The following is a 21637-nucleotide window of genomic DNA, read 5'->3' as shown; positions in this document are numbered from 1 at the left end:
AGTACATGTGCAAGGTACTTATTGTTTGCGATTCTGTTGAGCTTGGAGAACTTGGACTGGATATGTCATATATGACACAACTTGCCTTAAAAAGTTATCAATGAGGCAGTTCACTTTTGCCAAATGCATTTTATAGCTTGTGTGCAGTATCTATTCGTTTTGTAATGTGCCAAATTTTATTTGTTTCAGATTAAAGTGTGGCCATGGGGCTGAAGAGGGGCAGCGCAGGCAATTCTGGCCTGCGTGCAGAGCTCCTCCAGTTGGCTTCACGGCTTCGTCGGGAACATCTGTTTGTGAACTCGGAAAAGCGAGAGCTTCAGCGGTTGAACGAGCATGTGCAGCGCTCTGTTGAACGCCTACAGCATCTCTCATGGATCTCACGGCAGCAGCGCAACGCATTGGAAGCCCTCGTCCTCGGTCGTGATGGCAGCCCTGCCTCATGCTGCCAGCGCCTGAATGCCCTCGAGGATGCATGCTTTGTGGATTCGTACCGCATGTTGGGCATGAATGACAACGCATATGCAACATTGCTTCGTGGCTTGCGTCAAGATCCCTGTCTGGTGGCTGTGTGCCTTGTGCGTGGCCCTACAAGTCAGCTCCAGGCGGTCGTAGATATTTTAGTATCATGTGTGTACGGCTGTGGGACCCTCTCGGAAGACCAGACACTGATGCTGCAACTCTTGCGCGAGTTGATGGTGCTGCAGCTGGAAGGCTGCGAGAATGTGCGGCGTCTTCTGCAGCATGGCTCTTGTGCCTTCAGTCGCTTCTACAAAGCCTTCACTGAGGGTCTTCCTGGTGCACAGCTGTTCCTGACTTCAGCCCTGCACACAGCACTGATACAGGTAAAACCATCAATGCAGCATCACTTCCTTGGAAAGGGGAAGTTGTGGCAGTACTACTGATTCTTATGAGCACTTTAGTTGCTTTTCTTATTTTGTTCTTGCACGGGCAGAAAAACAAAGTAAGATCCAGAAACCATATTCAAGCAGTTGTCATCTTTTCCCCATACCTATTATGCGGCGAAGGAGAAGCCGCTGGCCAGCACACATGTTTCTCCATTATTATTGACTAATTGTACCTTTGGTTGAAACTAAAGTTTTTTGAGTTTGTTAAGAAGCAGTGCTAGTAATAAGTTGTGCGACTCGAGAATGCGTGTTGTACGTTATAAATTATTGTGAAAATGTGGAATGAGCGCATACTCTTCGGCATATAATGGTGATGAAAATTTTAATTGTCTCATGCTCAGCGAACTACACTAAGGCATTCCTCAAATACAAGGAATCTGCTGAAAAGTAGAGACTGGGTACTATGAGTGCCTCAAATGAATTTTATAATAATCCTCTTATACTACAACACAGGATTCTTTCTGCTGTAGCAAAATGGCAACAGCACTTGACCGGGTGTGTTATGCAATGCTGGTGTGCCTATCCGAAGTATTGGCAAAGGCATTTTCCCAATTTTTCAACAAAATATGAGAGTCTGGGAAAATACCTGAAGATGGCAAAAAATGCAATTTTCATGCCTTCCCTGAAGCCTGTTTAACCCCCAACATCCCTGAGTAACTACAGGCCCATTGCATTAACAAGTTGTCTCACAAAAACATATGAGAGCATTATAAACACAAGACTCACGATCATTCTTGAATCAAGGCACCTGATAGTCTTACATGAGGGCGGATATGAAAAGGGCTGCTCTACCACTGACCATCTCCTCAGACCAGAATACGAAACATAAGGTGCATTTTTATATAACCAGTACAGTCACTCTGTTTTCTTTGACTCAGAGAAAGTGTACGGTATGACGGGACGATATTGGATCTTGAAAGACTTAGCTGACTTGGGGATGCATGTACGAATGCTAAGCTGCTTATGTGACTTTCTGCTGAATAGGACATTTCTGTTGTAGGCCCGTGTGCTCAGATTTGGGTGCTCGTTAAAGAACCCCAGGTGGTCTAAATTTCCGGAGCCCTCCACTACGGCGTGTCTCATAATCATATAGTGGTTTTGGGACGTTAAACCCCACATATCAATCAATCAATGAATAGGACATTTCTTGTACATCTCAGCCCTGTACTCTTACAAAGATTTGAACAAGAAAATGGTGTACCACAAGGTTGCATTCTCAGCACAACTCTCTTCATTGTCAAAATAAACTTCATTAACAAGGTCATTCTAGTCATAGTCATGCACTCTGTCATTGTTGATGTTTTTCAATTGTGCCTCAAAACTATCAACCTGTGAATGGCAACCCCAAATAACAATCAATAAGCTCATGTAATGTGCTGACTAGAATGGTTTTTGCTACTTGAAACAAACAACTGCGACTGTTCTCTTTATGCAATGGCAAGGATTATACCCAGACTCAGTGTTATGATTAAGCAATGTCATGATAGCGGTAAGTCAAGAGCATATATTTTTAGCAGTTGCATTCAAACAAACACTAAACTTAGTTTCCCACATAAACACACTAAAAATTAAGCCAGATGGAGTACTTAATCTTCTTAAAGTGTCATAAGCACTGGCGTTCCAACTGGCTGTGCCTGCTACATATCTACCGTTCCATTGTGTGTGGTATTTTAGATGATGATTGGGTTGTCTGCGGCTTGGTTCGTGTGTTCTGCATTCGGTGTGTTGACCCTGTCCACAATCTATGCCTACGTCTGTCCAGTGGTGCCTACTGAACATTGCTGGTAAATAGTTTATATGTAGATTGTAATGAAGCTTGTCTGTATCAGCAAAAGAATATTAACAATGTGCTATGTTTTGGCAATTAAGTCATCACCATAACACATAATACCACAACATTGTCACAAAATGTGACTCATGTTTACTCTGCTTAATCAAACCACTGATTTTATGGTTTGATGAATACTTTTGCACATATGTTGTACCTGAATTGGGCACTCAATGCAACCACCAAATCTTCCACCATGGTTTGACCTGGCACTGCTTTGTGATTTTTCCCTAGCCCACCTGAAAAAAAAAGGCACCCCAGGACACGCAATTTAGGAATTTTATGCACTTCAATGTAAATATAAAACTAGCATCGTATGTTACATCGGCTGCTCAAAAATGAAAAATCATGTGGATATTGGGATTGTGACAGGGAAATGTGCTGACAATGTGGGGACAGGAAATGTGCTGACACTGCCTCAGTACTTGTCCATATTCAAAAAAATCTATGCCTTATACAAGTGGTACAAAATATCATTGCTGGAAAATGCTAGAACGCAATGATATACACTGACTTGTTGACTGCACTGAAAGTTCTACATCTGAAGTCTGAGCATGAACCCTTAGTTGGCTAAATTTTAAACATGATAGTTTTGAATAGTGAGGCCGTTACTATTAATTTCTGCAAAGTCTCCAGCCAATTTGGGATATCTAGTAAAGAAAAAGCACTTAGTAGATGTGCTTTTTTGGCAGTGCATTAATGGGTTAAAAAAATTGATATTCCCATAAAGAACAGCCAGCAAACAATTTGTATAGAATTGTTAGCTAGATGGCAGAAACAGTGGTACTCGTGCCCAAATAGTAAGCTCTGTCCAGTGAAGCCCATACTTTTAGAATGGAAGACTCATTGACACCTAGGACGATTTGTTGAAGTTGTATTATGACACTCCAAATGGGGCACACACACCTGAGGCACAACTTTTTACTCACAAACAGGGAGCAATCAACATGTGCAAAATGTCAAGAACTGCTAACAGCATAACTATAATGGTACACATTCTAATCACATGTCCCCTTGTTACTATGCAAAGATAAAGATATTTTTATGACCTATACAAACAACACACATCTATGCACCCTACTCTGCTTCTTGGAGATAATTTTCCTGTAACCTTATCGGATGTGCTGAAAATGAATTTGGCTTTTTAAACGGCATCATTTCACTGGTCGCGCGGAGTTATCATTATGTGTGAGGAAGGGTGCCAAGTGTTGTCAGAGTCTAGGAATTCAAGCTGACGCTTGTGGTAAGTGATGTGAACACGACATTGCTTTTTTACAAACTTTTTTTCATTTCGCCGCTTTCTAGAACTAGAAATAATTTGCTCCTTACTATCCCTCATTTATTTAATGTTATTAGGCTAACCATTGATGTAATTACTAATATGTATAGCTGACTCCCATGTGAGGGCCACTGTCTTCTTCTATGTCTATTTACCAGAATGTTTTTTTTTATTTACTACTCCAAAACGTCTGCAAAATAGCATACAGCCTTAAAAGTCGTGCCTGTCTATTCTTTAGCAGCTAGAAACTGTTCGCGTTTAATTTTCATGCACTCCAACCGCCCACGAAGTATACGCTCAACGTAAGAATCGCGTGGAAGTAGCCGATTAGTTGAAAAACAGGTGTGTGCAACTCGTCAGTTTACAGGAAACATCAAAGTAGGAGTGCGACACTCAAAATCAGAAAAACTGTGACATTGCGGACACTTTAAAACCCACAATGTCAATATTGAGCGTGACAGGAAGAAGTTAAGAGAGAACAAATGCTTGGAAAGAAGGTTCATTCAGGGCACTAATGCGGAACAAGCCCATAAGGTCGAAAGTTCGAAACCACACAAGGTGTTTTTTTTTAAATAAAGAAATTAGATTTTCAGACAACTAGAAAAAAAAAAAGGTGAAACGAGCTACGAGCCAGGTGAAGTTGGGAGCTCATAGGCGGTCAGGTGGTTTTCTACATTGCTAATAAAGTGCAACAGACCATCTACTTACAGATAGCGCAGCAGCCAAGCATGCCATGACAATATTTGGTTCGACTAGAGATGTCGAACCATTCCCGATTGTATATCTACTTAAAATGCGTGAGCAAGGAATCATTTAAAAAAAAAAAAAAATTGGCTCCGTATCTGCATGTAATCTGCAAATGACGTCGAAAGACTGTAGTCTTGCGTGTGGAAAGATTTAACAAAACATATATTTGATGTTTTGCGCAAGAAAATCGGTGAATGGTATTCCGGAGGCGCTGCATTAGAGTGCCTCGAACGTGCAGCGGAGGCGAACGAGCGCATCAAGTCACGTCACACGTGAGACATGAGCGCCATCTGGCAGTTTCTTTTGGAAAACAAAGCGCGAGGTCGTGCACGCCCATCTCAGAGGTAATAGGGTGTAGAACGCGAGGCGACGGGTAGGTGCCACCACCATCTCGTCTTAGCAAAGCGTTGGAAACACTCCCTGTTCCGTGCAAGCGTTGCATGGTAAGCGCAACGTGATAAGGGCTACGATCCTGAAAATTACTTATGTATGCATTTTCTAGTAAGAGATGCATATGCAGAATATATGCGTGTTCTTATGGTGCCCTAGATATGCGCAATAATTGCTTTTTGGTTGACAATTGCACAAGCATGAACGCTCAACCTTCAGCAACATTGGTGGTCGCTGAAAATGGGGTCGGCCGTTTCAAGTACCCAATGCCGGTAAGAGTGGACAAACAGACAAATGTACAGACAGACAGACCGACCAAAATTTTTGCGTCGAAGGTCCCCAAGAAAGACTACCATCTTTAAAAAAAAAGAGAGCACTGGCGACTATCTGCTGGTAATGCACTCCCTCACCAGAGCAGGATTGGCCGCCCTGATGCAGTACCTGGCCACAACCTCCCATGAACACAGCAATTAACCCTTGGCCCTCAGTCCCCAGCAGCTGCGAAACAACTGTTCAAAGCGGCAGTCAGACCTGTGACGCGGCGGAGGGTGCTCAGAATCCCTGGGTACGGACAGGCCGCCATTGGAATCTGAACATGGCTACTTTCAACACTAGAACACTATCTAGTGAGGCTAGTCTAGCTGTGCTATTCGAGGAATTAGAGGGTGTTAAATGGCATGTAATAGGGCTCAGCGAAGTTAGGAGGGCACGTGAGGCTTATACAGCACTGAAGAATGGACACGTCCTATGCTACCGTGGATTAGTTGACAGAAAAGATCTAAAAGTGGGGTTTCTCATGCACAAGAATATCGCTGGCAACATAGAAGAATACTATAGCATCAGTGAAAGGGTGGCAAGTATCATACTAATTAAGTTTAACAAAAGGTACAAGATGAAGGTGGTACAGGCCTACGCGCCTACATCGAGCCATCATGATCATTTGGTCGAATGCTTTTATAAAGACGTAGAGTCAGCCATTAATAAAGACACAGTATACTATTCTTATGGGGGACTTTAATGCCAAAGTAGGCAAAAAACAGGCCGGAGACCATGCAGTGGGGAATATGGCATCGGCTCTAGAAATGCCAGAGGAGAGTTATTAGTAGAGTTCACAGAACACAATAATTTACGGATTATGAATACCTGAAAAAATGGGCTAACCATAAGTGGACGTGGCGAAGTCCTAATGGCGAAACTAAAAATGAAATTGACTTCATTCTGTGTGCTCACTCAGACATTTTACAGGATGTAGAAGTAGTTGGCAAGATTAGATGCAGTGACCATAGAATGGTAAGAGCTCGTATACACCTAGGTTTCGTATACACCTAGATACACCTAGAGGAGGTATAACATGGAAAGAATTGAGCAGGCTCTAAAAAGCGGCAGAAGCCTAAAAGCTGCGAAGGCAGACTTGTGTATAGGCAAAAATCGAATGTATGCATTAAGAAACGAGGAAGGCAATGTCATAACTAATATGGAAAGAATAGTCGAAATGGCAGAGGAGTTCTACAGAGAGCTGTACAGAAGCCAAAAGAACCAGGATGGTATTGGGAGAAACTATAATAGTCCAAGAGAATTCAACATCCTAGCAGTAACAACAGGGGAAGTAAGAAAAGACCTAGAAGGAATGCAAAGAGGCAAAGCAGCTGGTGAGGATAAAGTAACAATGGACCTCCTGAGTGATGGCGGAGAAATTGTGTTAGAAAAATTAGCCACTATATATACAAAGTGTCTCTTGACGGGAAGGAAATCAGAATCTTGGAATAACGCCAACATCATCTTGATTCACAAGAATGGAGACGTCAAGGACTTGAAAAATTACAGGCCGATCAGCTTACTCTTTGTTCTCTACAAACTATTCACAAAAATAATAGCTAATAGAATTAAGACATTACAATTCAATCAGCCAAACCACCAAGCAGGATTTCGTACTGGCTACTCCACAATAGATCATATTTATACTATCAATCAGGTAATAGAGAAATGCGCTGAATACAACCAACCCCTGTACATAGCTTTTATAGATTACGAGAAGGCGTTTGACTCAGTCGAGACATCAGCAGTAATGCAGGCACTATAGAATCAGGGCATCAGAGAACCCTACATAAACATACTGGAAGAAATCTACAGAGGATCCACATTCACAATAGTTTTGCGTAAAGAAAGTGAAAGAATTCCAATAATGAAGGGTGTAAGGCACGGAGACACGATCTCTCTAATGCTATTCACCGCGTGTTTACAGGGGGTATTCAGGACCCTAGACTGGGAAGAGTTAGGGATCAGAGTTAATGGAGAGTACCTTAGTAGCCTGCGATTCGCTGATGACATTGCCTTGATGAGTAACTCAAGCGACAAATTAGAGTTCACGATTACTGAACTGGACACAGAAAGCAGAAAAGTAGGTCTGAAAATTAATATGCGCAAAAATAAAGTAATGTGCCACAATCTCGGCAGAAAACAGCACTTTGTGATACGTGGAAAGGCACTGGAAGTTGTAAAGAAATATGTCTACTTAGGACAAATGATAAGGGCGGAGCCAAACCACGAGGTTGAAGTAACTAGAAGAATAAGAATGGGGTGGAGAACATTTGGCAAGCACTCTCAAATCATGACTGGAAGATTACCACTCTCTCTCAAGAGGAAGGTATATAACAGTTGCATCTTACCAGTACTTATCTACACAGCAGAAACCTGGAGGCTTACAAAGAGGGTTCAGCTTAAATTGAGGACGACGCAGCGAGCGATGGAAAGGAAAATGGTAGGTGTAACCTTAAAGACAAGAAGAGAGCAGAGTGGGTCAGGGAACAAACCGGGGTTAAGGATATCATAGTTGAAACCAAGAAAAAGAAATGGACATGGGCCGGACATGCAGCACATAGGCAGGATAACCGGTGGTCAATAAATGTAACCGACTGGATTCCCAGAGAAGGCAAACGCACGAAGGGGAGACAGAGAGTTACATGGGCCGATGAGATTAAAAAGTTTGCGGGTATAATTTGGCAATGGAAAGCACAAGATCGGGTTGATTGGCGGATCACGGAAGAGGCTTTTGCCCTGCAGTGGGCGTAGTCAGGGTGATGATGATGATGATGATGATTTCACTGTTCAACACCTTGTGTCTGGTGCAGTATAGCCTTTGCTGCTTTTCAGCAGCAAAAAACTGAATGAACTAACTGTTTGACAAGAAGCAGTAAGCAGAAAGCTGTTTGTTTTTGACAGAGCCAAAGAAAGCTTTATTTATTATATTTTTTTTAAGTTTAAAACTCCTACAGGCACACACACCATGTGTTGTGCTGGCAAGCCTTTTGGGATTTAGGTATCAATCATAGTTTTACTGATTGTGCTTGGTATTTAATGCTCTTGTTTCAGTAAATACTGTATGTGTACTAATAAAATGGTAGGCTCGTATAAATGCCACTACGTCACTCCATAATTTTAACTTGTTCCATTGCAGGCCATGGTGATTGCATTTCGATTGAGGCGAAATGGTAGAGGCATGTGTATTGTGTGATTTCAGTGAATGTTAAAGAACACCAGATGGTCAAAATTTTCGGAGCCCTCCACTATGGCGTCTCTTATAATCATATCGTGGATTTCGGATCTAAAACCCCCATTATTATTATTATTATTATTATTATTATTATTATTATTATTATTATTATTATTATTATTATTATTATTATTATTATTATTATTATTATTATTAATGCACTGCATTGCCTGTTTTTTATGGAATTGCATTGGGTGGTAGGTATTTGTATATTTATTAATTTATTGCATAGAGGTGTGTACCTATTATGACTATTATGATTGCCATAACTAGGGACCTGAAAGCTGTTGGAGACTGAAGCTTCAAATTTACAAGTAGTTAGGAAGTGTCATGTTTTTTTTGAAATAATGTAATGCCGTCTTATTACATTTAGCCTGTATGTAATGTGTACACTTGTAACATGACTACAAGGGTTTTAAAAAAGACCTGCCAGCAGTTATGCTGTTTTTACTCTGAGGCCCTTGTATAATTTATTTCTCATGCAATACTGAGGCCACAGTTTTAAATGTGAAGCATTTCTTAGCGAGCCACAGGCACTTTGGTCATATTAGTGTTTCGTGGTCATCCCCTTCACATGGTAGATTTTGAAATTGACATAGGAGAACATAAGTGTATGGTGAACACGAGTCGCAGCTTGTGACATGAATAGAAGAAGCACATGTCTGTCATTAAAGTCATGAAACCTTTCGCATGGGATAGCGTTAACGTGTCTAAAGTTAACGGCATTGTGCTTCGAAACAGCGTCAAGATAAGACCTATAGCACATGCATTGCTTCAGAGCAATGCTGATTGTGCTTGTAGTGTGAGCTATCCACTTTTATTATCATGATATATGTACCTGTGTGATTCCAGAAGCTATAGTCAAACATTGCTTAAGTAACATTTACGACTGCTACATATGTACTATATGTCATCGAACAGTAGCATGCATTTTCTCAAGATAAAACTGACTTCTGTGCTATACCATGAGTTCCAACATGGCGTCTGACTATGAGCTGCCTTTTATATGTATACAACTACTCAATTACGGGTAGTTGTCTTCTTTCTCTTTCTTAACTACTCAATTGACTCAAAGGTGTCATTCAGCATGTCAAACGTGTCAAAGATGTCACTCAGCGCTTGGCTCGAAGCAAAAAATGTGGCATAGGCTGCTACTCTCTGATGGCTTCGCATGAAAACAATTGCCTACAGTGTGTGTGATCTGCCGCTATTTTCGTATTAATTCCTCCTGTTCAAATCGATATCACTCTTATAATTCACCATTTCCAACTGGATGATTTCATTGGCAACCGTGGGTAAAGCGTCACCCTGACACAGCATATTGTAAAATACCATTGAAATAGGCATTGTTATAAAATCATGAAGGTGTGTTTTAAGAACTTCAATTCCAGTTATTGGTACTGCACAGTGCCTGTCCAAATGTGAAATAATATAAGAAAAATGCACTCAAAACTTTTTATTTTTAGTGTAATTGACTGACCCAAGTGATTGACCCAACTCATTGGCTCAGTGGCTACAGTTTCCTGCCACTCAATGTTTTAATTACTGTGGCAGCATTCTAATGGGAGCAAAATAAAAAAGCATACATACTGTGCTCTATGTGTATGTTAAGTAACCTTATGTATTTGGAATTATTTTGTAGCCCCCCTCTGCTGCATCTCTCATAGCAGCTTTGTTGCTTTAACTTCATAGCTTCATGTGAAAGGGAAACATTTTGCAGCATAGATTGGGGATTTTTGTAGTTTACTGACTGTTTTTTGGGTCAATGCTAGGAGTCTCAAACTCACCTCATCTAACGGGCTATAGTCATGAAATTTTGTGCCACAAGGGCCATTTCAGTGCAGAAGGTTTACGCAATGAAGGCAGCTTGAACAAGATGTGAGCTAACATTGCCATTTCAAAGAATGGCTTTATAAAATCTTATATTGATCATTTTGGTAGCGGATTTGGTGTCATGATTCGAGAAACATATCTATACCAATCTCCAGAATGACTAAAATTTGATTGTTGATTCTAAGAATGAGTTTTTGTTCCACGGTTATTTTTCATAACATGGTGACCAGATGAGATGCTTCACTAAAAAAGTGTTGTAGATCAGTCATGTCTGTGTAGCTAATGAATGTACTTATAAAAAAATATAAAAAATAGACGAAGACATTCATGTGTAAGCCAGGGGCCACTAATGAAAGCGGCACGCAAGCTGCATTTTTGAGACCTCTGGTCAATTCCTGTACATATTTTTAGAAGTTCTGTTGTATAATACAATGTCCTCGTTCCTGAGTAACTTGGTCCTCATTATTACTTTGGTACCTTGTCAGTTTGTTTTTATATGGGCTAGCTCTGTCCCAACACAAAGCATACTTTCAGCTTCAAGAATCTATTCCCTCATTTATTGGCTATGGTGTACGTGAGCCAAAGCAGAAGTGCTTCACTGAAACTTGTTTCTTTTACCACCAGGTGCTAGTGGATGATGACTTGTACTTGGACATTGATCCAAGCAAAGCTGTTGTGCGATTCCCGGCTGACGAGAGGCTTCGTCACTTTGGTGCCAAGGATTCTCCCGACTATGCACGCCGTTTAGGGGCCTATCGAGCTTGGACAATTGATCGGCTGGCCCGGCTTGCTCAGGTGAGTGAGAACAAAGGGGCACATCAGTTTAGCTCGACCTGAGATGCGACACGTGTTAAAGAAGCCCCTAAACAACCTCCAATATTTCTTCAACCGTTTTAATTAAGCATGCACATTGTGTTCAGAATTACGTCACATTGAGCAGTGTTGTATGTGGCAGTGCTACAAGTCGTGAGCGCGCTACCAATTCCAAGGAACAATCTCTTTTCCCTTCTGGGCCTTTCCAGCTTCCCCAATGACGTGGGCGACATTAAAATGTTTCATATGCGATATTGTCAACAACCAATGCTGCAATTGGTCGAACAAGAACTCATGCCTTTCAGTTAGTCTGCAAGTAGCTGCCTGAGCTTCTTGCTATTCATCGCTGTGCTGCCCAGTGTGCGTGCTAGGGAATTGGCAACTCTGGCCTGTAACACAAGTGCTAAATCTTGAGCCTACCAACACAGTTATGCCTAGCGATCCGATGAGCTGCACAATTTGAATCGACAACGGCAAGTAGCTGAGGAGCGTGCAGTTGACGGAGTCGCGGTAACCGCAAGTGGACGCTGTTTCGAAAAGTGCATTGGCGATGATGCGTGCCACATAAGACTGGGAGGGGCACTTGTGAGGAGGGCAGAGTGGCATTAAGAGAGGAGACCAGCTGACAAACGGAGGGTAGCAAAGGAAAGGGCAAAATGGTTGAGAGCTGCATTTTGATTATCAAATGCGTCTAGCTCCGCTATTACAGCACCATCCTGAAAAATTCTCACAGCTATATGTTCGTTGTATACTCATGCACAACTAAAACAGCAAACCTAAATTTCGACCTCTGGATGGTTTAAGGGGCCCTTTAAAATAGTTATTACTTTGTACACTGGTTATTTGTTTAATTGAATATATAAATGGGTGGCTCAAGTGTGGTTTAAAAAGTACCCAAATTTTTAGCTAATGCAAAAAAGAATGCATTACATTTTGAATACTTTAAAATATTCTTTAAAACGTGTGGCTCCTTCAACTCCTGAGGTGCAAGCCTTCATGGTTATAAGCCTTGGCTGGTATAGATAATCTAATTATTATATTCACTCGATTATTTTTTTTAACCACGTTCATTCTGGCAACCGCCCAGACCGCTGAAAAAGCCTAAAATGAAAAATAATTGTAACATGTCTGTGAAATATGAATGTTCTTGATCAGTGGTCCTTAATCACATTTGTGCTGTTGGGACTCTGGTTAGCCACCTGTTGTGGCATTTCAGTTTCCATTGCACTCTGTCACTGAGTGTAAAGCGGTCACTGGTGCCATACTTTGATGGGTGTGGAATGCAAGCAGACGTACACGTATCTTGCCTTTTGTGTGGATGGTCACTAATAGAGACACGATTTTAGACAAATTCCTATTTTCTGTCGCCCCACTTTGATATATCAGCGTGAATTCACGGTAAAGAAGGGCTTTTGTAATGTCTCTATAGTGTCTCTAAATGTCTATTTTGAAAATCTGTGCCTATATGAACCCTATTTCGCGTCAAGTTTCGCTTTCAGGTGCACTTTGAGAACATTGTTCATGATACTAGGTGCATTGACTGTTTGTAACTCTATAGGGTTCAACTTAGTTTTTTAGTACAACCACTTCCTGGAAAACAACCCCTAGCAGCAGTGAAATTGAACGCACGGGCCAGGACATGCTGCCGCACTGACAAAGTGTGAGTGGTTGGTGAATGCATAACCGCAGAGAGCCAGCAGGACGAAGGAGATAGAAGAACGAAAGAAGAAAGAAAAATGTGATGAGCGCGGGGCTTTCGTTTTGTTTGTAAGGGTACAAATTGGCTCTGCACAATTCGAGCTGGCCAATAGGAGGCAGCCCTCCTGTCTAGTCTATTAGCGGTCTGGCTGTCTGCTTCTGCCCTGCCAATCTGGGTCATTCTGAAAAGACACCAAGGAGTGTGTTGATGTGCCAGTGGACACTTGACACACCATGCTACGGAATAAACAGAGAGACTGTGCTCTGCAAATCATGTGGGACAAAGGACAACAGCATGGCTATGTTCAGCTGTTGGCACCTTTTTGTCATCGACAACAGTAATTTTTTTTTTCCTATCGTAAGTACAGGTTGAGCACAGTCTTCGTTTTCAGTTATTTGTATATATTAAAAAATCTATTTTGCCTATATGTACAATATTGCAGGCCTAGAACATTCTCTTTCAATGCCTAATGATCAAGCCTCTAGTCATTAGGCTCTGTAGTTGAAAACTGCTGATTGTGTTTTGATGTGATGGATGCACAATCCTTAATGCTTCAAGTAAACGCTAATTGCAGGGGAGTGCTTTGTTTGCGAAAGAGCAGTAACCTTGCAGGCTAAAAATTGAATTGTATTTAGTCAGAAATGTTTTGGATGGGTTCCAGGTCAGAAGCTGTGATTTTAAAGGGCCACTCACCAGGTTTGACAGTTTTGAGCTGACAAGCGCAATGCGTACATGGGGCATTCATGATCACGTCTACCAAAATTTGCAACGCTGCGCGCCGAGCTAATTGGTCAAATTTCAAGATCAACGCTGCCCTCCCTTCCTTTCGCGGGTATGTATACACAGAATAAGGGCATGACGTACACGTAGGAATTGCCCTACATACACGGCAGTGCTGTGATCCTGGTCCTCTACGTAGACGACTGTGTTCTGACATTGCCAAGAGTAGCACGTGACATGAAGAAAATTATTTATTGTGACATGTATAGTTTATGTAATTTGTTGCTTGAATAGATAAATAATTAGACACAATAAAGGAATGTGCACATATTTTTTATTCCCCCCCCTTGTGAATTGAAACGAGATGCGGGGCTAATGTGCTTGCGTTTGGCATGCGTTCACGTCCCCGCGGTAAGCGCATTAAGCAGACCCCTGTCCTGGAAAAGAAATTAATGGTCCTGTGCGTTCGAATACTCATTATGCTCATCTAATCTACCGTGTCTAAGCCAACGTTTCTAAATCATCACGCAGAAACAGGCAGTAGGCCCTAAAATAGCGCTGATCAACAAAACAACGCTGCTCGCGTGCACGGGGGTTGGGCTTGTTCGGGCACGTCATGTGCACGTGACCTCTTGGTTAGATGCCGGAGAGGGTAGGGAAAAAATTTGGCTTGCAAAGGCTACGCAGGGGAGCGGGAAGGGTTTCGAGCTCGCCTCCTCTCATCCTTGTTTTACACCGCTTCAACAAAACAGTTTTCTCAGCTCGTAATGGACTGATTGAAAACATTTTTGTGGCATAATGCTCTTCATTGACACACAACAACTTCCACGGTCTAACTAAAATTTGTTATGGGCCCTGCTGAGTGGCCCTTTAAAAGACTCCTTGCCCACCAGGTTTGTACAACAGTAACATACAAGCACATGGCATAGATCTTTTGGTGGCATATGTGTCTTTAAAGTGTGTGGTGTGACAACAATAAGATTTAAAGCATGCTTTTTTCTTACTTTCCCAAATCTTGGCTCCATCGAATGTGCAGTCTATCAAAGCTAGTTCTGTTTAATGCAGAACTATCTTTATCGGACAAGATTTCGGGATGAATATAAAAGGGTTGTTTAATAAAGACTGAGGCAGTGTCTGGGGCTCTTTACTCTTATTTAATTTAGTCATCTCAATGCATAATTTGTTAAGGGAGCACTGACATCAAATTTCAAGATCGAGATGTGCCCATCATTCGACCGGTGGTATGCATAGGCCTTCTTGGCCAAATGTGAACGGCATCCATCGCGTTGAAGTTATTTTAATTCAATGTCAAACAATGTAGAAAAGCTAAGGAGAAAAAACGGAAAATAGACTATCCTGCGACATCGACACTAGTTCTGCGTGTTCGGTATGATACATTTCACAAATACCATTCTGAGTGACGATGCCCTAGTAGCGATCACGAGTACGATCCGGGTGTTCTTGTCGTGGCACCAACTGGCGCCAAAGCGCAGAAATGCACTCGCTCGTCACGTCTTATCTGCGTCGCACCGGTTTGAATGATTTCGTGAAATTATGAAAATAAAAACTACCCTTAGAAGAACCGCGAAATAAAAGGGCATGATTAAATGTGTGCTTGTCGGTCAGCTTGTCGGGGAATCGTTGTGAGTTGCAGGTGAGTTGCAGTCGTCTAGTTCGAAGCATAAAAAAGCGCAATGAGGGTGTCTTTTCATATCATGTATGTGTTACACATCAACACGACCACGAGCTATCAAAAGTGGAACAGCGTATAGTCAGATATCATTGCTAACAAGTAACATGCAGGTACCGTTGAATTTTAGTTCATCTGTAGAATTCGCATCCACGTAAAAGTGTTAATACCGTGTTAACCGCAAGAGGCTGGATAGGTGGGGCTATCTAGAGACACAAAAAGAGCCTGGCAAGCAGGAAACATATTCTATTTCTCCGTTGATGCTCATTCGCGATAGCTATATTGCATTGACCCCTCTGCATATACTTAAATGCTTTGCACACCAAAACACACCAATATAGCTGAGACACACGAGCGAACATGGCTGAAGCGTGCATCCTCGGGCACCTCTGCAGTGCTGCTTGGAACGGTGTCCATTTTGGAATCACTGCTCTGCAAAAGGTCGATCGAAGCAAAAAATAATTCCCGACGTCGCGAATCGCGGGGATTCCAAGCTCAGACTATTGTATAGAACCCGAGTCGACTCTTTGTACGGCGACGACAGCAATGCAAATGACTAGGCATGACTTAATGTGTCCGCCTAGCAGATGAAATGCTTGCGGAGCAGCTGAGCCTGACGTCACTCTTTTCTGTGAAGAAGTGGTCAGTTATGACATGATCTGGAGGTGACCACGAGGTAGCGCCACTGCTGGTGCTCCCAGTGCTAAAAATGGGGGATTGCCGGCCGTTTTGAATAGTGCTAGAGACCAGTGATATAAATCAATAAAAGTGATAGTTATTCATCCCTCAGTTGCGTTCTAGGTCACGAATCGCTGCTACGGGGTCCATAGCTACTCGCTGATGCAAAAATCTTGGCATAAGTAAATTTGATGTCAGTGCTCCTTTAAAGTTCCCACCATATGTCATATCATTTTTGCTTCAATGCAGCAGCAACAATATGGATCTAAAAATGAGCTTGCGTCTTGTATAGTCACCAAGATTTAGTCAGTAAAGGCTTGAGTAAATAAATTGGCAGACAAAGCAATGGCGATCACATTTTTTAACCATGAGGAAATGTTCTACACCCATTCAGGTCCCACGGACGAGGTGATAAATGCCGCATACTAGAGAATTTTAATGAGAACTAGCAGACAATAATGCTAGGGAAAGCACAGGAGAAGTTATTAGAAGTAATTTTAGGGTAAATGTAAAGAAAGAAAAGTGGACGAATAGATACCTTGCCACCGGTAGCATTCGAACTTGCGACCTTCGAAAAACATGTCCGATGCTCTACCACTGAGCTACCGTGGCGATCATCCCCCTGTCCACTTTATGATGTATACGAGGCCCCCTTTTTTTCACCCCCAAAAAGAGCCAAATGCAGTCACCTAAATTAGGCTAAATTTCACTGGAACGTAAAGCATGCTAAGTATATTCAACTTCTAGAACAATTCTAATAAAAATGGGGCAATTCCTTATTGTAACGCAAACCCAAAAAGGCAGTTTCTAATAAAAAATGAGTCAAATACTCCAACTGTTTCAATAAAACTGGGCCACATTCATTAAATCAGCACTGCGCCAACAATCATGACCAAAGCAACCAACATGGTCTCGCCAAAAATGTTTCATGTGTGTCATAGATGCTTTGCTATCATGTTTACGTTTGACCATTCGGTTTTCTACGGCGAGTTGGCACTTGCTGATGGGCATGATGTTCAGTGATGAAACTCAATTACAAAGAGCTAGAGGCTGACTTTCCTACTTCTTTATGCCTAATAAAAGTTCTTTTTGAGTTTAGTGCTACAGTATCATGTCTTCTATTCGCTCCAACACTGTATATTTGAAATGAAATACACACGAGATGAAGATATTGAGCATCTATCTATTGCCTGAAGAAGTGCTCTGAAACTGCATGGCATAAAACAAACTGGAGCACTTTTCAAGGCCTTCAATAGATGCGAAGAACAAGAAAACATTGCTGACAGTCCAGAATAGTGCGCCTTTTGCCAGGAAAGGCCCCTCGCTCTTCAGGTCTAGTAATCGCCATTACGCCCATGCGACGAAGCACGGCACCAACAGAACCACAAGTATGATGTTGATTCTATCACAAAATATTGCTATACCATACATTCGAATCATTTTACACTTATTTTACGAGCTAATTCATGCCCAAATGAAATATTATAATCTATATGAGCCAATTGCAAACTTTACTTCTGAGTCTCAATACTGATGAATTGGGCTATGTAGATTTTAGCCACATTATAGATTTGTGCTATTTAGGAGAGAGGAACATAATGGAAAACAGTTGTTTAGTCGGGCCCAACCATATTGTCACGGGGTTGAGATGTAGACGAATGGTGCACACTGCGAGTGGAATAATAAACTGTTTATTTTGGCGAACCTGTGCCCAGTATATGGAAAGTTGGACTACACTAGCAGTCTTGCACTCATAGCGATGAACGAAGCGTCGGCCGTGGATCAACTGACAAGCAGCGAAGCGTGTTGGCATTTATACCCTTGCTATAGAATATTCTAGCGTTATCGCTAGCGGCGACGTAGCTTTCAGAATAATCTGTAATGTTCACCAAGTTAGGGTAATCTTCACAAAATGACCTTCTACAGCCTCTAAGCTTCTCAAACAACGTAGGCGCGGTTTGCGCTGAACATAGTGTAGGGGGGCGATAACAAAGCTTGAGGAAAGGAATGTGGCAATATTGTGAGTAGAAAAAAGTGAGGTTTTTCAGTTTCAGTTAAAGTGCATTTGGCTCTTTTAGAAAAAAAAAAATCTCATATAGCTGCATTTGAATGTGTGAGCATCAATCAGTATCACTTGTTGCCATTATGGCGAGTGGGAAACACTTTTTTTTCGCCTATTTGCCGTCACATAGGATGTGATCTTATTACGAGATGGCAGCTGACCAATAATCCCTCGTATGCCTACTTACTTTCTCAAGGCATCAAGTCTGCCAGAACAAGACCCATGCTACAAATGAAGGAAAGTGTAAACTTAAGGGCTCGTTTACTTTGTTAGACATTATATTAATGAGATATAACAGACAATAATGCCAGGGTATGTATAGGGGATGTTATTAGAAGTTATTTATTTATTTATTTATTTATTTATTTATTAGTATACCCTCAAGACCCAGAGGGGGTTACAGAGTGGGTGGGCACAATATGGAAGTGGAATAAGTTATAATAACAGCATTGAACGAAATACAACAAATCACAATAGTGAAAAAATAGAAAAAAGACAAGCAGGCAAAGAACAGTAGCCTACAGTCACACCATATAGTGTTTTGAAACTGCTGACTTGAACAGCCCTTGATTGAAAAGTGGACAATAAGATAAAGAAAACAAGCCCTTATTACGCTTTCCTGCATACTAGGGAATTGTTTTATAAGTGGTCATATGAGAGCACATCTCTTGAAAAAGGTTTGAACTTGTGGGGAGTTAGAAACTTCTCCATGATAATGTAAGGGCTGAGGTTGCGATAATTGTAGTCCAGTTTTTCGCTAGGAAAAAATCTCAACAGTTTCTCAGCTGCCCTGTAGCTACTCTGTAGGGAACCAAGTAAGGACCTGACCCCCTACAACCTATTTTTGTATGACATGTCAAAAATGGGATGGAAGGGACATCATTTTGATAAGGCCCAGAAAGCAGTAAAATTTTTAGAAGGGAAACCGTTCACTTAGAAGAAAAAATTCACACTGGACGTAGAGAAGGGATGAAGACGAGCGCTACTTCAGACAAGCTTTGCAAGGAAATTTCTATTGGACGATGAGAAATGTCTTTATACTTGCTCAAAAATGTCTTTAGAGGCATTAGACTCATTACAAAGTGTTTTTACCCGTCAAGCATGAGATGTGGTGGTTCAGGACCCCTTTCATATCATTGCTGTCATACATGCCAGCAATGAACTTGGTGGCGTCTTGAACAATTACAGCCTTTTGGTTGCAGCATCCTTTCACCACCCATTTTTTCTCTCTTTCCATTTGTGTACTTTCTCTCCTTTCCTTTTTTTTTTTCATCAGGATAAAGCGTCATTTATTGTTAAACATCAATTCCTTTCCATTAAAAAAAATGCTTGTACTCATACCGAAAAGGGGATGCTGGCCTTAGAAATTGCTTTGTTTTCCTGTCAATTTTCCCGAAACTATGAACCATTATTCAACTTTTGACTAGTTTCAAATATGCAGTGGCTTTCTGTGTTGACAAATGATCAACATCGAACCCACTCTGAGCTGTTTACTTTGGTGTCATTTTTTGAAGATTACAAAGCTATGAAAACAATAGTTATTTGTAGCTTTATCTTGATATGCTTATTAGGTAAAGAAATTAATAAATGCCACCTTTGTAATATCGGGTTTGTACTGTCACATGCTTGAATATTTTTCATGTAATCTTCCTTTTTCATGATGCCATGGTAGATGCGCTTTTGCCCTAGCAGTAAGGTCGCGAAATGCCTCCTAATGTCTGAAGGCTTTTCCTCTGGCTCTACCAGTTGTCTCTTCCCAAGCAAAACAGCAGCGGGCAGCACAGAAAAATGAAAAGAGGCAAATTCCCTGACTTCTCCTTCACACTTCACTTAGTCGCGTCATCTGTTGGAGTGCATAAAAATTGATTTCATCAAAGCAAGCTGGGCAATTTCGTAACTTGACATGTTCGGCTAAATGTGGAGTGCGGCATAGGCAAAGGACAAAGAAACAGACAAAATGAGCATTGTGTCTATTTCTGGTCCTTCGTTTTCCTCATGTTGTGCATTTATCTCGACTAGTTTCCATCATTGGTTACCTCCATGCAAACAGTTTTAGGTCGACTCTAGCCCGGGCCAATTCGGTAAATGTTTTAGGTAATTTGTGAAAGTGCAGCATGTGAAATGTGCAGTGTAGCACAGTTTCATGCACAGATCAGCAATTACGCAATTTTCGTCAATTTCGCTGTGGCCTCAGTACTGTTTTCAGAGAGTCGCTTTGCAGAATGATCTGGACTGTTGCTGAACAAATGTAGTGAACTGTTTAAAGTTGAAATATTGCGTTCATTTTTTTACTTTTGTTTTTAATGAAGTATTTTATGTGTATTGTGGTGCAGGGCTTTGTGGATGGCCTGCGTAGCTCATGGCCGTGGCTCCCAGCACCGTTGGCATGGCTGGTGCGCCGTTTGCATGCGACACTTACGCATAATGGAGCTAGTGAGGACCCTCGTGCTGGAGTGGTTTGTGCCGACCTTGTCTTCGCCTTTTTCATCTGCCCTGCTGTGGTCAGTCCCGAGCTGCACGGCCTTGTTGACATACACATAACACCAATTGCACGATTCAACCTCATGCAGGTAAGGACAAGCGATTTTTTTTGGTTAGGTGGTTGTGATAATGAGAGACACATAAATGCTTTCAACATGTGCATTTTTTTGTCTGTGTGAAGGAAATAAGTGTAAATTTTAGGGCTCGTTTTTCTTTGTTAGACACAATATATTAATGGGAACTAACAGACAATGATGATGGAGGAAAGTATGGGGGATGTTATTAGAAGTACAGTCGAATCTAGATAATTCGAACTTGAAGGGACCAAAAATTTGTTCGAATGAAAAGAAGTTTGAAATAATGAAAGCTAAATAAACGGAGGGCTCTCCATGCAGTGGCGCATGTGCATTGAGCTAACACACGAGGGGGAACTTTCAGAAGACTTACATTTATTCACAAATCACAGGACATCTGTTATTAATTGAAGTAATCGGTGATGCTTGTCTGTACATTTTTGCCTTGCAGCGAGTCGATCAGTTTCGCACGCAGCTTGCAAACATTTCTACTTCGACTTTAGCATTCTACTGGCAAGAGAAGTTGCGCACGGAAATGTCCAGCGCCGACACTTTCTAAAGACGACGACAACGACTGCGCAGCGGAGCCTCTCACGCAGACGCAGCATGGCCAGCACATGACGAGAAAGGAAGAGCGTCTCCACACGGAGAGAAGATCGGCAATTGAGAGAAAACCAACACTCCACGGCAGCTTTTTTTTGCTCTCTTCGCATGTGTTTTTTAAAGGAGAAGAGTTACGTAGCAGGGACGGGAAAGGAGGAAGCGTGGAACCGGCGCGTGAGAGAACCCCCCCCTTCAAGGCACAAAGCCGTGCTCCGGCAAGGGTAAAGGGCTGCAGAAGATAGTAGTGCCTTTTCCCTTTCATTCAACCACACATTCATCAACCCT

At 41.7% G+C, this 21637-nt stretch overlaps 1 protein-coding gene across 1 annotated transcript in view; it reads left to right on the top strand.

Annotated features, from left to right (window-relative positions):
- The window catches only part of Gapvd1 (GTPase activating protein and VPS9 domains 1), a 148024-nt gene that overhangs the window by 11068 nt on the left and 115319 nt on the right, over positions 1 to 21637 (top strand). The window contains exons 2-4 of the mRNA XM_037413633.2: positions 190 to 842; positions 11157 to 11327; positions 20528 to 20764. Coding sequence (XP_037269530.2) covers positions 204 to 842; positions 11157 to 11327; positions 20528 to 20764 — 1047 coding nt within the window. The 5' untranslated portion in view covers positions 190 to 203. The remainder of the gene's footprint in view (positions 1 to 189; positions 843 to 11156; positions 11328 to 20527; positions 20765 to 21637) is intronic.

The sequence above is a fragment of the Rhipicephalus microplus genome, chromosome X, assembly GCF_043290135.1.
Source record: "Rhipicephalus microplus isolate Deutch F79 chromosome X, USDA_Rmic, whole genome shotgun sequence".
Lineage (NCBI taxonomy): Eukaryota > Metazoa > Arthropoda > Arachnida > Ixodida > Ixodidae > Rhipicephalus > Rhipicephalus microplus.
Note: the sequence above shows the minus strand (reverse complement) of the source record. Positions and strands in the feature narration are given on the sequence as shown.